This window comes from Arachis hypogaea, chromosome 9, assembly GCF_003086295.3.
Source record: "Arachis hypogaea cultivar Tifrunner chromosome 9, arahy.Tifrunner.gnm2.J5K5, whole genome shotgun sequence".
In the NCBI taxonomy this organism is placed as follows: Eukaryota; Viridiplantae; Streptophyta; class Magnoliopsida; order Fabales; family Fabaceae; genus Arachis; species Arachis hypogaea.
The window spans coordinates 110,951,020-110,967,268 of NC_092044.1; the positions used below are offsets into that span (position 1 = coordinate 110,951,020).

Below are 16,249 nucleotides of genomic sequence, written 5' to 3' on the forward strand. Positions count from 1 at the left end.
TCCCCAAAAGTCTCCTTGAATCAATTGCAGTTTACAACGAACTTCTGAACTTGGCTCGGAGGAGGAATCACTCCAAGCAACTCCTGGAACCATACCCAGGCAGAACGGCCACCCTCGATGTATATATGGAAATCTGTAAGGCAACCACTAACATAGCGCCCGTCCACTGGCAACCCCAACTGGTACGCCACATCCTGAAGTGTGATCGTGCACTCTCCAAACGGCATGTGGAAGGTGTGCATCTCCGGACACCACCGCTCGACGAATGCACTAACAAGGGGCTCATCTAATTAGAACCATTTATCGTTTAGCCTCGCAAGATGGTATAATCCGGCCATTTGCGGGTTCGGAACGTATCTCTCATCGAGTCGCATGCCCTGCTGCCGCCGCATGCTCGAGATGCAATGCTGGGGCTGTCAAAACATGGACCGCATACAAAAGCAATATAATAAACCACATACAAAAGCAATATAATAAGCCACTACAAAAACCGCATGCAAATCCACTTACATAAAACTGCATACAAGAATACCGCTAACATAAACCGCATATAAAACTACTAAATAAACCACATGCAAGACCACCAACATAAACCGCTAACATAAACCATCCACAAAATTTGTCTACAAAACCACTAAAATCAACCGCACACAATACCACTAACGAAAATCACTAACACAAACCGCTAACGTAAACTGCTAACGTAAACCACATCGAAAGCCACTAACAATACAACATACAAAACCAGTTAAACAAAATCACTAACAATACCACATGCAAAGCCAGTAACGAAAACCGCTAAATTAAACTACCTACCAAACCACAAACAAAACCACTTCAATAAACCACATGCAATACCACCCACAAAAATCACGTGCATGACCACAAAAATAAAGCACAAGAAAAAAAACTAACCTCATCGTTGATGACCCCGACAATATGAGCCACTCCATCCAACCGATATAGTCTACCTAGATCGTCCTCCATCAGCTAAATAGTCTGCTGGAGCCTTTGTCGGAGCGAAACTGGGTCGTTTTCTCTGGGATTTGGTGGGGTCTGAGAGTGGGAAGTGGTTCGAATAGGGTGGATTCGAACTCCTTTTATAGAAAAATCTAGTGTAATTCGAAACAGCTCAATTCGAATTACTACTAATGCCGAAACGTGCATAGTTCGAATCAACAAGATTCGAATTATATAGGGTTCCTAACTCAAGGTAATTCGAATCATCTACCTCTCTATTTTTCTAGTTCTCTCTACTATTTTTACTCTATATATAATTTATATTTCATATTAGTAATTTGACAAATTAAAATAAAAATTTTTCTTTCAAAATTAACAGACTCTCACTCTCATTCTTCATCTTTATCTTTCTCTCTCTTTTCTCTCATTTTCTATTTTTTCTATCTTTTTCTTCTATAGAAAATAAAATCAACAAAATAATATAATTTAAATAAAAAATATTATTATTGTTATTATTATATACATAGTTTCTTAGTTTTTTATTTAATTTTAAATTTTTACCGCTTATCATTCTAATCTATATTTTTATTTTTCTTTTTTCAAATATTTATTACATATAATTTTAAGAGAATACTAATGTTATAATTAAAAGTTAGAATCAATATTCAATTATTTTTTTTAAAAAATAATTTTGAGTTAATTTTATAACTATCAGTATAATGCTGAATCAATTTTCCCAGTGGGGTATGTTCGGGGTTCATTTATTTTCAATTTTAAATAATGAATATACATAGAGAGAAAAAATATTATTTTTAAATAGCAAGTATAAAAATTAATTATTTTTATTTGTGCAACAAACTTAACAATTAACACCTAATTAAATATAAAAGTATATACGTTAAATTATTTTAAATTTTAGATAACAAATATTAAAATTAATTATTAATAATAAATTAGACTTTTTTATATAAAAATAATAATTAAAAATCTTATTATTATTTAATTTTTTATCTATAGAGATTTTGATTTTCTTAGTTAGAGAGTTTTGTCAATTTATAATTTTTTTTATAAAAATAATTTGATTTTATAATTTTTTTTGTACCATATATAATCTATACTATCGAAACAAAATAGATAATAATTTTAAAAAAATTATATTTTCATAATATTATTACGCTTAAAAATACTAATTCCATCTAAACAAGGGATGCTACATGTAGCTCACACTTTCATTGGCATGGAGGCTAGGAGGTTAGCTAGTTTGCCTCTACTTTCACGGGTTTAATTTGGAAATTGTTTTATGATGGTATAATATAATTTTACTTTGAATTTTGAAATGTCCAAAATTATTAGTAGCTGCACATATGACATATCATTGTTAGGTGTGACCACCATCATCAGCTGTCCTTCAACATTGGTTAGTTGTCAGAATCGACCACCATTTATTGTTACCGATTAGTGCATGTATTAGTGAGATCGATCATGGTCCTTTGGTAGCAGATAATTTTTCAGCCACCACTACTGTGTTTACAGTTAAGTGTGCCTTGCAATTACTTGTCCATCTTATCATATGCTTAGAATTTTTTTTGTTCCTTCACACAAATAAGTACATTCTTCTTCTTCACAATGCAGCCAACCAGTACCCATGAAAAATCAAATTTACATTCATGAAAAAATAAAAAAGCAACACTGATATGCTTCTAGGCTCTAGCTAGCTCAGTCCTTTTTGGCATTCCATAAGTGATATACAACACTAATTTTTAGAATGATACCTAGGGAATAGATCTTAATATTAGTGCCTTAAAAAGTGTATTTTGACGCCTTATTATCTGCAACAACTAAATTTTTATACTGATATATGATATTTACGATTTTTATTATTTTAATATTTTAAATTCAAAATTTATTATATTATTTTTTGAAATTCAACTCCAAATATTATATTAGTTCTTAGATTTTTTTAGTATTGCAAAATGTTGAACTAGTTCTAACTTATTATGTTAGACACATAATTAAATAACGTCTTTTCGTTTAATCTCTTAAATTAGACAAAAATAATGAAGTCGTTTTGGAAAATAAAAAAAGATATAATGATTTGTATATCATATAAACTCTTTTTTTTATTTTTTTTTTCTGTTTCTAGCATAACAACTCAAAACCAGTTCATTACTACTTAATTCTCTAATTCGGTACTAGAAAGGATCAAGGAATCAATATAGCATCCAGAACTAAATTTTAAAAATCAGTATAGATAATTTTAAATTTCAGAAACTAAAATGATAAAAATAATAAATTTGAGAAACCATTTTGTGTATTTAATTTATGTGTAATTTGACGTTTCTGTGAATCGAATTTGTCTACAAGAATGTGACTTAACTTAATTATATTATTCATTTTATTTTGTTTCTTCTAAATTTTATTTATTTATTTATTACAAAATTGTTTATCAATTTTTAGCAAATCAAAGGTGGTTCGATATCAAGTGGTCTGAGAGCAAAATCTACTCCTCTTTGCAAGTATCAATTTTATTAAAATGCATTAAAGATCTTTCAATTGGACAAGTATTTAAAGAAATCTGAAAACAAATAAAGACTTTAAAAATAAATTGACTGAATTTAAAATGTTTTGCATTGAATTTAAATGAAAGCAATAAAGTACTTTCGATTAAATCAAAGGGCTTTCAAAATTGAAATTAAAGTGCTGAATCTTAAAAGAGAATAGAAAGATAAATTTTTTTGAAAGATAAATTTGCAGAAAAAATAAATATTGCAGAAAATGTAAACATAATTTGAAAATAATGGAAGGAACCTTACAGAAAAATGACTTAAATGCAGACTTAAAAAGTCTCTGAAATGTGAGTGTGTTTGAGTATTTTTCTAAAGTAAAGTTTCAATCCTTGTGCCTTCGAGACTTTTTCTATTTATAAAAATCTTCAACCAATCAAATTGAAGTGTAACTCCCACGTTCATTGATCCATAGGTAACAATTTCTGCTTGTTTTGTTAGATAAAGAGTAACGTTTAAAAAACAACCCTCAAACTTTTAGTCCTTTGATTCAACATGTCGATCAACTTGTTGACTGGTCACGACAAACTCCTGCTCAAACTTTTTTGCCATCTCTTTCGATATTATCTTTTTTTCGAAAATACACTCTTAGTGACTCTTCGAATACTCTCTTTTTAAAATAAATTATTTTCGACAAACAAAAATATTTTTTAATCACTTGGCATATATGGCATATATGTGATGATCATCAAACCCTAGTGAAAAAAACATGTTTAAACTGAGCACATCATCTTTATCATCAGAGCGTTGCCGTTGCCAAGTTGGACTTTTTAAGTTCAATAGGAGGTATCATGTGTAATGAATAAAAATACATAAAATCGCACCTATAATCCCTAAGTTGGGTTATTCAGCTTATATTATGGAGCAAAAATATAAATTGAACTTAGAATTGCTAACATCTATTTATTATCAGGATGTATATATATTTTGTTTTGTCCTCTGTAAAACAATTATAATAATCTCCTTGCTTGATTCTTATTAATAACTAATTAGTAAAACATTAAAATGATAATAACAACAAATATACTTAATATCTAAAAAACATATATAAAACATTAAATAAATAATATTACTTTATATTTTTGTTAGTTTGGATACTAAAAATATTATTAATATATTAAAATTAATACTAAAATTAATTATTATATATTTGTATATAAATATATATTATTTAATTTATTTTTAATATATATTTTATATTAACAATTAATTTTAATATATATCTAACACGATTGTGTTGGCACATGCTGGTTATAAATTTTCAAAGTTGTAGTAATATTCGATTATAAATTATATAGTTGTTGAGAGAAGACGTGTAGTAGTATCATGCTGTATTAATTTCAGTATTCAGGAAGAACCAAACACCAAACTTTATAACACACTTACCCTTTGTGTAGTATTTTAGTCAAACAATAGGGTTGATGTTATCCTCAACTTTCTTGACTAATACGAATACTACTAAAGTACATAGAAGCAATAATGCTCATATTTTAAAATAGCCTAGAATACTGTAGTAGTGTAGTGTATCTTAGGCTCTCTCGTTCATTCTATGTAGTGGAACTTGGATTGTTTCGTGTTTTGACCCAACCTTGCCATGATTAATAATTTAATATAATAATAACTAGATTTAGACTCGTACGCTCTATGTGAATAAAATGGATATATTATTTATAAAATATATAAATTAGTTTAAAATTTAATAATTATAAAATAAAAAATTTATACATTAGATTTTAAATATAATTACAAAAATATTTAATTTAAATTTATTTATTTAATTTTGAATTATAATTTTTATGTTGTTCTTTTATATAATTACTTTTATCATTTTTTAGAGTAAATTTAGATATTATAGCAGTATAAATATAAAATTGTTAGATAAAATACAATTTGAATATAATATTTTAATAGTTAAAGTTAACATTTAATTTTCTAAATTTATTTTGCATGATTTACGGTAATATCATTCAAAATACAATATTACAATTAAATGATATTAAAAAATATAAACTGTTAAAAGAAAAAAAATGATATATAAATGACATAATTAATGAATACAATTAAATTAAAAATAAAAAAATTAATTTTTTTTGTAAAGAACATGATATATAGTTAACATTAATATTCAATTTTTTTAATGTTATTTTTCATGACTCACGATAATTAATATCATATATTTTTAATAATATTACAACTAAATAAAATTAAAAAATATAAATCGTTAAAAAAATTATATATGGATGCTATAACTAATTAATATAATTCTACCAAAAATAAATTAAAAAATTAAAAAGAAATTGTAAAGGTCTAGTGTTTAAGAATAGTTTAATTATTTTATTGATTTTTATAATTTTACCAAATTTTTAATTAAGTTTTTATATTTTTTCTTTTGAATTAGGTGTTTATAGTATTTTTAATTTTATAATTAGATAATTTTTATGTCAAAAGTATTAAAATTAACAGAATATTTGTTCAAAATACATGCGTCTAAAGATCTAGTTAGATTTTTAATTATGAATACTTTTAATTTGTAAAAAAATATTCAATTAACTCTAATATTTTTTTTATATTAGAAAATATCTAATTATAAAATAAAAAATAGTGTACTGTAGAAGTCCAATTAAAAAATATATATATATAAAGACCTAAATAATTAAAAATTTGATGAAATTATAGAGATTGACAAAATAATTAAACTTTTAAAAATTTATCACCTAATATACACGTTTATTAGAAAACTAAGAAAATAATTTTAGTTATCAACCAAAAATTCTTTAAATACTCGTGCAAAAGTAAGAATAAAAGAAAAAGAAAAAGAATAATTTAAGATGCACGAGAATATGTAAAAAGAGGATACGGAGAAGAGGTATGATGTGAGTATTAATTATATAGTAAATATAAGAATTAGTGAATATGAAAGAAGATAATAAATTATATATTTTTTTATTCAATTTATACTTATTAAAAAAAATAACATTAACATTGAACTATATAATATCTTATATGAAGATAAAGAATAAAAGAATATGAAAAACATAGAGTGATTTAAAAAGAAATAAATGCTATAAAAATGAGAAAGAAAATAAAAAGAAGAATTCTAAGTTATTTATATATATAATCCGATATAATAAGTATAAGAATGAGTGAGTATAAATAAAACAGATGAATTATATTTATATTTATTAAAAAAATAATATTAACATCAAAGGTATATAATATTTTATATAAAAATAAAAATAAATAAGTTTAATAATTATAAAATAACTTAAAAAATATCACAAAAATGAGAAAAAATAAAAAAAGATATATGAAAAGTAAAAAAAAAATAAAAAATAAAAAATAATTTAATTAGATAAATAATAAGCAAATTATACCAATTAACTATTTAAATTAATGTAATATAATATTAAAAAAATTAAAAGACTAAAAATACATTAAGTGACTACTTGAGGTTATGTTTTTTTTTTTGGTGACTACTTGAGGTTATGTTTTAATATTATAAACTAGATTTAATTGATTAGAATAATTGGAACTTTGATTTCCGCTGCGGTTGTGGTATACCACATGTTCCTCCATGTCCTGTTTGCTTTAAAAATATGAAAGAAAAGAACATAGTTATCGTGTATCTAAATAACAAGATCCAAGCTAATTATGCTGTGAAGAAACTATTCTTTTAATTATTTGTCTTTTTTTATTTATTTATTTTTTCTTGAGTGCTTCTGACATGACACGTGGACAAGACACGTGCTGTGGTATAAAAAAATATGGCAAGTGCATGAGGGTGGTTATTGATAGTGGACTATGTATGTTAAGGTATTATTATTTGAATAATCATATGAAAACCATTCTACTGAGAAAAAAGTATTTAACGAACAGGGATGTAAAGAAGAATGAGAGATTAAATTAAACTAAAACAAGTCAAGGATTTGATTCGATGTATGGAATCATTTTTGAGCTTTCAATTCGGTTCAATATCTGATATTTCATTTTGAGAATTGAGGAACACGAAAGACATTTAGGAATCGAATTATATTATGATGATATTCGAGGCCCAAATCAAATTGACACAGAATCATTTTGAAACTAAGCTAAATATAAAATAATTTTTTGAAATTCAATATATTTGTATTTAAAGGTATTTCCTTGTATGAAACATTTTTAATGTAAATAATTTAACCAAATTCGGTTGGAAACTATCTTCCATTAAATTTATAACCCATTTTTGCATTAAAAAATTATTAAAACATTTCTAATAAATATTCTAGTTTTAACCATTTTATTGTTTTATTAGAAGTATAGTTAAATAGTTTTATTGTTTTTTTATGGTATTTTAAAGTTTGACAGACAAAAAACTAATTATCATAGATGTGAATTTCTGTGAATAAGAGGCAACTTTTGTATAGTTTGTGATCGGATGTAATTGTGTATGCACAATGCAGGATTTGGACCTCCTACTTATTTGAGAGGATTAGTTGCTAACCATTAAATCAATCCAAGTTGATTTTTTAGATTAATCCGACAAGTTAAAAACTAATTCGTCGTGGATTTGAGCTCTATTTAAAGATCTGTAGTTGGTCAATAACTTGCTACATACATAAAATGTAATTCAAATTTTCAATTCTTATTTAAGCGGATGAGTGAATTGCATTTGACCGATTCAAATTAGTTTTTTTAGTATTATTTTATTTTTTTCTTTTGTTACTAGTTTTTTTTTATTTATTTTTTATTTATCATAATCGCTCGGTTGGATTAGCCCAACTAACTTACATGTGGGCTTCACGAAAAGCGATATAATACATAATGGGCTTGAATGGCTATTACATGGAAGTTTATTAAAGCAAAAACTTAGGTGATTTGCTGATAAAATAATATTTTTGGGTGATTTCCAATTTTTGAATTGAAGTAAATATATATAGAAACTATGTTATTTTTCAATCTTTCACGTTAAAATTTAATTTGTCGCGTATTTAAGTTTTATTTAAGAATATATTGTTGATAAGTTTTAAAAAATAAATGGTGTAAACATATTTGACCAAGAAAAAATATGATAAAAAATTAATTTTGATATAATTACGTAGTTAGTCATACATATAATGTAGGGTAATTCATTGAATTAAATAAATTGGTCATCAATATCACTATAATATATATTTGACAAAATAGATACCGAAATGTATTTTTTCAATAAACTATGTAAACTGCGACAGGAGTATCTCGGTTTACAAATGCACGTAATCTGTTGCAGGGGTGTCGCGGATTACGTTGGAAGAAAAATATCACATAATCCGCCGTAGGGGTGTTACGGTTTATGGTTGTCAACTTTGTCTATAAATACCAAGCAAGATAGGGAGTGGGTCATTTGAGGAGAGTCATTTTTACACTTTCACAAATGGATAGTAAGGAGAATTTGATGGTTCTAGTCCAATGCTCTGGTAAAAAAAAAGTAATAGGCATGGTGTTAAGTTAATTGATAAAGAACCTTGAGCATTTTTATCCGTTCGACTGATATTTTGTCGGATCTGAAGAGGAACATATTGTAGAAGGCAGGGTTGTGTGGGGCCAAATTGGTGAAGAAGGTGTTCTACAAGATTCCGATGATGGTTGTGTCAAGTGGTGTGCAGTATGAAACATTTGTCATAGGATCGGATGAAGACATAGGGGTCTTGTTTCATTGTCGGCGGAGTTTTCTGGAAGTGAAAATACACGAGTTGTTTGCCAAGTTGGAAGACTTTATGGACAATTCCAGGGCTTCAGCACCAAATCTTCAGTCGATGACGGTGGAGGGTGCTTCTACTTCGATGTGTGTCGTTGCACTTGGTTGTCTCCTAGCTGCACCTTCACTTGTTCTAGCACCGACAGCTAGATCACCTGGTTTGATTACTGGTCTTGTTGGTGGTGGTGAGCCGGATCACGTTGAGGACGCGATGCGGGAAGATGATTCGGACGATGAGCCCAATCAAATATTAGGGGATAGTGGAGGAGGAGACTTCAGTGGCCTAACCTGCACCTCATGGGTCATCCAGTTCTGGGTCCAACCAACAACCCCCGCATTTCTCGACGTTGAACCTGGAAGTAGTGAGTCAACAACCGGATGATGTACACACCTTTGGTTACCAAGAATTACACGACGACAATACTTCTGGAAAATTTCAGATTGGCCAATCTTTCCAGACTAAGGAGGAAGCTGTGATGAATGCTACGGATTATAGCATTCGTCGTGGAGCTCAGTATTGGGTTATGAAATCTGATCATTTGAAGTATCTTGGGAGATGCAAGGAGTTTGGAAACGGCTGTACCTGGATGATCCGCGTGGCACTTTGATGAGTGAAAAATTGATGGTTAAGAATTTCACAATTGAAGTCTCGTTGCAAGTATAATTTTTAAATTAACAATAATCCTTTTATACAAAAATTTGGTTGTCACTAAAACAAACCCCAATAAAAATAACCGAAGTATTCAAACCTCAGGTCGTTCTCCCTAAGAATTGCAATAAGGTGTTTTTGTTATTGGTTAGAGGTATTTTTGGGGTTTTTAGAATAAGAGACAAGAATTGTAAATTGTAAAGGAAATAAATTAATAACTGTGAAAGACTCTTGGCAAGGTATGAGAACTAGAAGTCCTATCCTAGCTATCTTTATCAATTGTGATGAGAATTATTCATTGCTCCCACTTAGTTAACCTCTAACCATGGAGGAAAGTCAAGTGGATGAATTAACTTGAGTCCACAAGTCCTAGCCAACTCATAATGAAAGACTAGCTTTAGTGGCATTCAAGTCAATTAGCAACTTCTAATTATCAATCAACAAAGTAGTTTGACAACTCAAGAGTCACTAATTACTCAACCAAAGTCAAGAGGAACAAAATCTAACTCATAACTAGAAGAAACATTTTAACAAACACATAGAAGACAATAAAGATAAACATTATTAATTGAAAGAATTAAAGGAATCTACAACTACAAAATCAAGAGATTAACAATAGAAAGGCAAAACAATTATGAAACAACAAAGAACTTACCAATTGCATTGAAGAAGAAATGTAGATCTATAAAAGAATTTAAAAACTACAACTAACAATACAAAGAAACTACAAGAGAAGTAGAATGCTACAACTATAAGGGAACAATTAAAGATGAAAAAGGAAAATTAAGCAAGAGAGAAGAAATAGATCTAGATCTAAACCAAGAACCCTAATTCTAGAGAGAAGAGAGAGCTTTTCTCTCTAGAAACTAACTAAAGCCTAATCTAAACTAAAGCTAACTAGATACTACATCCCCCCTTCATTCCTTGGGTTTAATAGCTTCAGAAATGAGTTGGATTGGGCCCAAAATGCTCCAGAAATCGCTGGCCACGAGTTGCCTTTAGTGAGTCACGTGCAACTTTCCACGCGTACGCGTACATCACACGTATGCATCCCTAAACGCTAGGCAACTATGGCAAATTTTATATCATGTTGAAGCCCTAGATGTTAGCTTTCCAACGCAACTGGAACCACCTCATTTGGACCTTTGTAGCTCAAGTTATGATCAATTAAGTGCGAAAAAGTCAGAATTGACAGCTTTGCGATTCCTTCATTTCTTCATGAGTTCTCAATTTCTACATGCTTTTTCTTCATTCCCTCAATTTCAATCTTTGCCTCCTAAACCTAAAATCACTTAACAAACATATCAAGGCATCTAATGGAATCAAGGTGAATTAAATTTAGCTATTTTAAGACCTAAAAAGCATATTTTCACTCTTAAGCACAATTAAAGGAGAATTTACAAAACCATACTATTTTAGTGAATAAATGGGAGAAACTTTGACAAAACACTCTAAATTCAACACAAGATAAACCCCAAAAATGGGATTTATCACACTTTGGTAGCGCAAGGGTAACTGGGAGGTTAGAAGGTACAATGTAGCCCACACTTGCTTGGCCACTTTAATTTCGAGCGACCACCGACAGCTCGATTATCACGTAAGTTGTGCGAGGATCTATCCATTGGTTAGGACGGATGTAGCGGTTACCATAAAGGTGTTGCAAGAAGCTACTGAGTCAACCTACAAGTTCTGGCCTAGTTATAGGAAGGTGTGGAAGGCAAAGCAAAAGGCAGTCGTCTAGATTTACGGGGATTGGGAAGAGTCGTATGCGGAGTTGCTCCAATGGATCCTTGGGATGCAAGAAACGATGGATGGAACCATAGCTTTGTTGAAGACTTCTCCAATGCGTGTAGGTGGTGAGATTGATGAGTCTGCAGAGTATTTTCATCGACTTTTCTGGACATTCCCTCCATGCATTAAGTCTTTTAAATATTGCAAGCCACTAATCAGCATTGAGTCATTGACGGTACACATCTGTATGAGAAGTATGGCAGGACTTTGCTTCTTGCTATTGCGCAAGATGAAAACTCGAATATATTGCCAGTTGCGTTTGCACTTGTTGAGTGGGAGAATGCTGAGTCGTGGACTTTTTTCTTATCCCACTTGCGTCAACATGTGACCCCACAGGAAGGGGTTCTGGTGATCTCTGACAGATACAACGACATTAAGGCTGCACTAGAGGCACCAGAGAGTGGTTGGAAACTGCCTCATGCATATCAAGCGTATTGCATTCGCCATGTTGCAGCTAATTTTGCTCTCAGCTTCAAGGGTCAGGATGCAAGGCGGATGCTCGTGAATGCGGCGTATGCCAAGACTGAGGCCGAGTTTGACTACTGGTTTGATATTATGAGGACTGAGAATTCGGCCATGTGTAATTGGGCCAACCGACTGGAGTACGATAAGTGGACCCAACACCAGGATGGAGGCAGACGGTTCGGCCACATGACGACGAACATATCCGAGTGTGTTAACTCTGTACTGATGGGGACACAGAATCTGCCGGTTACTGCACTTGTCAAATCCACATATGGGAGGTTAGCAAAGCTTTTTGTCGTCCGAGGGCAGACAGCAGAGGCGCAATTGGGATCAGTCTAATGGTTTTGCCAGGTGCTGGTCAAGGCGATCGAGCGCAAGCTGAAAGATGTGAGGTGCTTCACAGTTACTCTATTCGACAGACATCAGGCTGAGTATACTGTGGCTGAGACAACTCCTACCGATAACTTCTCGCTTGGGACGTATCCGGTTTTCCTCAGAGATCGCACTTGTGACTGCGGGTACTTTCAAACTCTCCATTACCCGTGCTGCCATGCGATTGCATGCTGTGCTCAGTCCCGGTTAGACTGGGCTATGTATGTCCATGAGGTTTATACCATGAGTAAGGTGTTTAGCGTATACCGGATGGGATTTTTGCCCCCTATTCCAGAGGGTCTGTGGCCACTGAACGCTGGTCTTACTATCGTTCCTAATCCTAACATGAGACGTGCCAGAGAAGGGCAATTGAGGTCAACAAGAATCCGTAACACCATGGATGAGGCCGATACTAGTCAGTCGAAGCGATGTGGGCTATGCAGACAGACAGGACACACTCGCAGGACTTGTCCTCAGCGAGGATCCGCCCCCAGTGTTGAGGCATATGTGTCATTAGGTCGTCATGATTAGCTTACATTTTTCTTTCCTTATTTGTGTTCTTGTTCTGTTTTAACTTTACTTACTGTTAAGTAAAGTTATACTTGCTGTTCGTTTTACGGTGACGTTGTTATTGTTAGCGATTCTCTATGTAGTTGTGATTCTCTTGAGTTAAGTTGTTCTAATTTTGTTGGTAATTCTATGAGTACAAGAGACTAATTTCAATTAAACTAAAGCAGGAACCTATATTGCGCCATACATAAAAATTGCAAACCAAATTTTCATCCAAAAACTCATCCTCCATGAAAAATGAACTAAGTCCACACTAAAGCATAAACTGCAACACCCCTACCGTGGATTATGTGATGTTTTTCTTCCAACATAATCCGCGACACCCCTGCAGCGGATTACGTGTATTTGTAAATTGTGATACCCTTGTCGCAGTTTACATAGTTTATGAAAAAAATGTATTTCAGTATCTACTTTGCAAAATATGTATTATGATAATATGGGTGGCCAATTTATTTAATTAAGTGAATTGCCCTATAATATAATATATTTATGATTTTTGAAATTGACTTGATTAAAATAATTATGCTGCATGTATATTAAATATCAATTACTTATTTATATAGAATATAGGTTAAAATATAAAAAAATTAAATTAAATAATATATATTTATACATAAACACATATAAACTACTTTTTAGTGTAAGTGATATTTTTTGAATATCAAATGATTGTGGATAAATAGTTCACGTCTCCGCATGACCAAATCCTTTAAAGGAAGAAGAATCTTTTGATGGAGTTGTTTTATAGTTTACAGTTTATACACACCATTTTCTCTCTTTATTTAGTATACAATCATATAATCCAACCCTAGCTACTTATTAGCTTTTATTATCATTGAAAATGATTGAAAACCCGGTTTAATTATCTTTTACCTAGAAATGGAGAGAGAGAGAAGGGAAAAGAAAGAAAAGATAAGTGGGAGAGGATTTACCTAGATATAATTAGAATGAGTAGTGGATATACTCCACAATTAGACATAACAAGTGGATTTGAACAGATTGATTCTTGTAGGATTCTAAAGATGGGATATCCATATTGGTGGTCAAACTTATTCGTTTCAATTTCCATTCTTAGTTTCCTATATATTCCTCATCATCACCCTAACACAATGTTTATTGTTTAGAGAGATGATCCAAAGGCGAAGTTGGATTCTGTATATGTGAATAACTTCGCCTTTATAAAACCTCAATAATTAATTATAAAGCTTTGAAGCAAATATAAGAACTTTAGTAGACATATTATGGCAGGAGGAATTATTACATCAGCTTCAGGGGGAACCCATTTTGAGGCCAAGATTACATTTGCTGTCATAATTTCTTGCATAATGGCCGCCACCGGGGGCCTTATGTTTGGTTATGACATTGGAATTTCAGGTATTCTATTATGGAACATATATATAGTTACAAATAAATAGTTAGGATTTGGATTTAACCTTAAAATTTTTGGATGGTCAGGTGGGGTGACATCAATGCCTAGATTTCTGCAAGATTTTTTTCCAGAGGTATATGTAAAGACAAAAGATACGAGAAGAAAAGAAAGTAATTATTGCAAGTACGACAACCAAAATCTACAATTGTTCACATCGTCGTTGTACCTTGCAGCATTGGTAGCAACCATAGTTGCATCTCCGGTGAACAGAACGCTAGGTCGGAAGCAGACAATGTTGGCTGCTGGATTTTTCTTCGTTGTTGGAACGGGGTTTAGTTCTCTAGCAAGGAGCCTCTTCATCCTCATCATTGGCAGGGTCTTACTCGGCTGTGGCGTTGGTTTCGCCAACCAAGCCGTCCCATTGTTTCTTTCAGAGATCGCTCCCACCAGAATTCGTGGGGCTCTTAACATCTTGTTCCAGCTTAACATCACCATTGGCATTCTTCTTGCCAACTTGGTTAACTGGTTCACTTCCAAGTAAGTAAATATATAAACTCTCCAATCCAATGCGAATCGGATTGGATATGGTCAAAATTTCAATCTGATCCGCACTAAATCCACAGTTATTTTGGATGACGATTCATGCACTTAATAAAAAATAATTACATGTGTAGGATGCAAGGTGGAAATGGGTGGAGGGTATCACTGGGATTTGGGGGCATTCCAGCAATTTTGTTAACAATAGGGTCAATTATAGTAGAAGACACACCTAACAGTCTCGTTGAGAGGGGTTTTGAGGAATATGCAAAAGTTGTGCTCAAGAAGATTCGAGGCGTTGACAATGTTGACCCTGAGTTTGAAGAGATTCTCAATGCCAGCAAAGCCGCCAGAGAAGCCAAGGGCCGCCGTTCCGCTCCCTTCGGCGGCCTTCTCGTGCGCCACAACCGTCCTCCGTTCATAATCGCCATCTTCATGCAGGTGTTCCAGCAATTCACCGGAATTAACGCCATCATGTTCTACGCACCGGTGCTTTTCAGCACGTTAGGGTTCCACAGCGACGCGTCTCTCTACTCAGCGGTGATCACAGGAGCCGTGAACGTGGTTTCCACCTTGGTTTCTGTATACTTCGTGGACAAATTAGGGCGGCGCGTGCTGCTATTGGAGGCCGGAGTTCAGATGTTTGTGTCGCAAATGGTGATCGGAGCGGTTCTCATGAAGAAGGTCCAGGATTACTCCGATGACTTGGGAAAGGGGTATGCGTTTTTGGTGGTGGTTATGGTTTGCATGTTCGTGTCATCTTTTGCGTGGTCGTGGGGCCCACTCGGGTGGTTAATTCCCAGTGAGACTTTTCCGTTGGAGACTCGATCGGCGGGAGCGAGTGTAACCGTTTTCGTGAACATGCTTTTCACGTTTCTCATTGCTCAGTCTTTCTTGTCCATGCTGTGCCGAATGAAGTTCGCTATTTTCTGGTTCTTCTCTGCTTGGGTGCTTCTTATGTCTTTGTTCACCATTTTTCTCATTCCGGAGACCAAGAATGTCCCCATTGAAGAGATGCAAGAACGAGTCTGGAAACGCCATTGGTTTTGGAAGAGGTTTATGGATCGGATTGAGGATTGATAATTGGTTCAGTTTCATGTATGAATGGGAATGTATAGTGATTAATTAGTGCATGTTGCAAACAAGTACATTAATCATGATTAGAAAGAATTTTAACGGGAGTATGTACACTTTAGTAGCCAAATTCTTTTATTCATTTATTTTTTGGATAAGAATAAGATGCATGTAAAAGTATTATA

General features: G+C 32.2%; 2 protein-coding genes across 2 annotated transcripts; both read left to right on the forward strand.

Annotated features, from left to right (window-relative positions):
* Positions 1 to 11,693: 11,693 nt before the first annotated feature.
* LOC112709500 (uncharacterized) lies at positions 11,694 to 13,045 on the forward strand. The gene is made up of 3 exons (XM_025761385.1): positions 11,694 to 11,764; positions 11,881 to 12,388; positions 12,494 to 13,045. The coding sequence occupies exons 1-3, from the start codon at positions 11,694 to 11,696 to the stop codon at positions 13,043 to 13,045; spliced, it is 1,131 nt and encodes a 376-aa protein (XP_025617170.1).
* Positions 13,046 to 14,216: 1,171 nt separating this feature from the next.
* LOC112711812 (sugar transport protein 13) lies at positions 14,217 to 16,194 on the forward strand. The gene is made up of 3 exons (XM_025764534.3): positions 14,217 to 14,458; positions 14,540 to 14,990; positions 15,128 to 16,194. The coding sequence occupies exons 1-3, from the start codon at positions 14,326 to 14,328 to the stop codon at positions 16,068 to 16,070; spliced, it is 1,527 nt and encodes a 508-aa protein (XP_025620319.1). The 5' UTR covers positions 14,217 to 14,325; the 3' UTR covers positions 16,071 to 16,194.
* Positions 16,195 to 16,249: the final 55 nt, after the last annotated feature.

What these genes read in the sequence shown, in the direction of transcription:
- LOC112709500 (XM_025761385.1), top strand. Translation starts at nt 11,694, where the DNA reads ATGGATGGAACCATAGCTTTGTTGAAGACTTCTCCAATGCGTGTAGGT. An exon ending in GAGATTGATGAGTCTGCAGA is followed by an intron (nt 11,765 to 11,880) that starts GTATTTTCATCG and finishes GAAGTATGGCAG; the next exon opens with GACTTTGCTTCTTGCTATTG. An exon ending in TGGGGACACAGAATCTGCCG is followed by an intron (nt 12,389 to 12,493) that starts GTTACTGCACTT and finishes TGGTTTTGCCAG; the next exon opens with GTGCTGGTCAAGGCGATCGA.
- LOC112711812 (XM_025764534.3), top strand. Translation starts at nt 14,326, where the DNA reads ATGGCAGGAGGAATTATTACATCAGCTTCAGGGGGAACCCATTTTGAG. An exon ending in TTATGACATTGGAATTTCAG is followed by an intron (nt 14,459 to 14,539) that starts GTATTCTATTAT and finishes TTGGATGGTCAG; the next exon opens with GTGGGGTGACATCAATGCCT. An exon ending in GTTAACTGGTTCACTTCCAA is followed by an intron (nt 14,991 to 15,127) that starts GTAAGTAAATAT and finishes TTACATGTGTAG; the next exon opens with GATGCAAGGTGGAAATGGGT.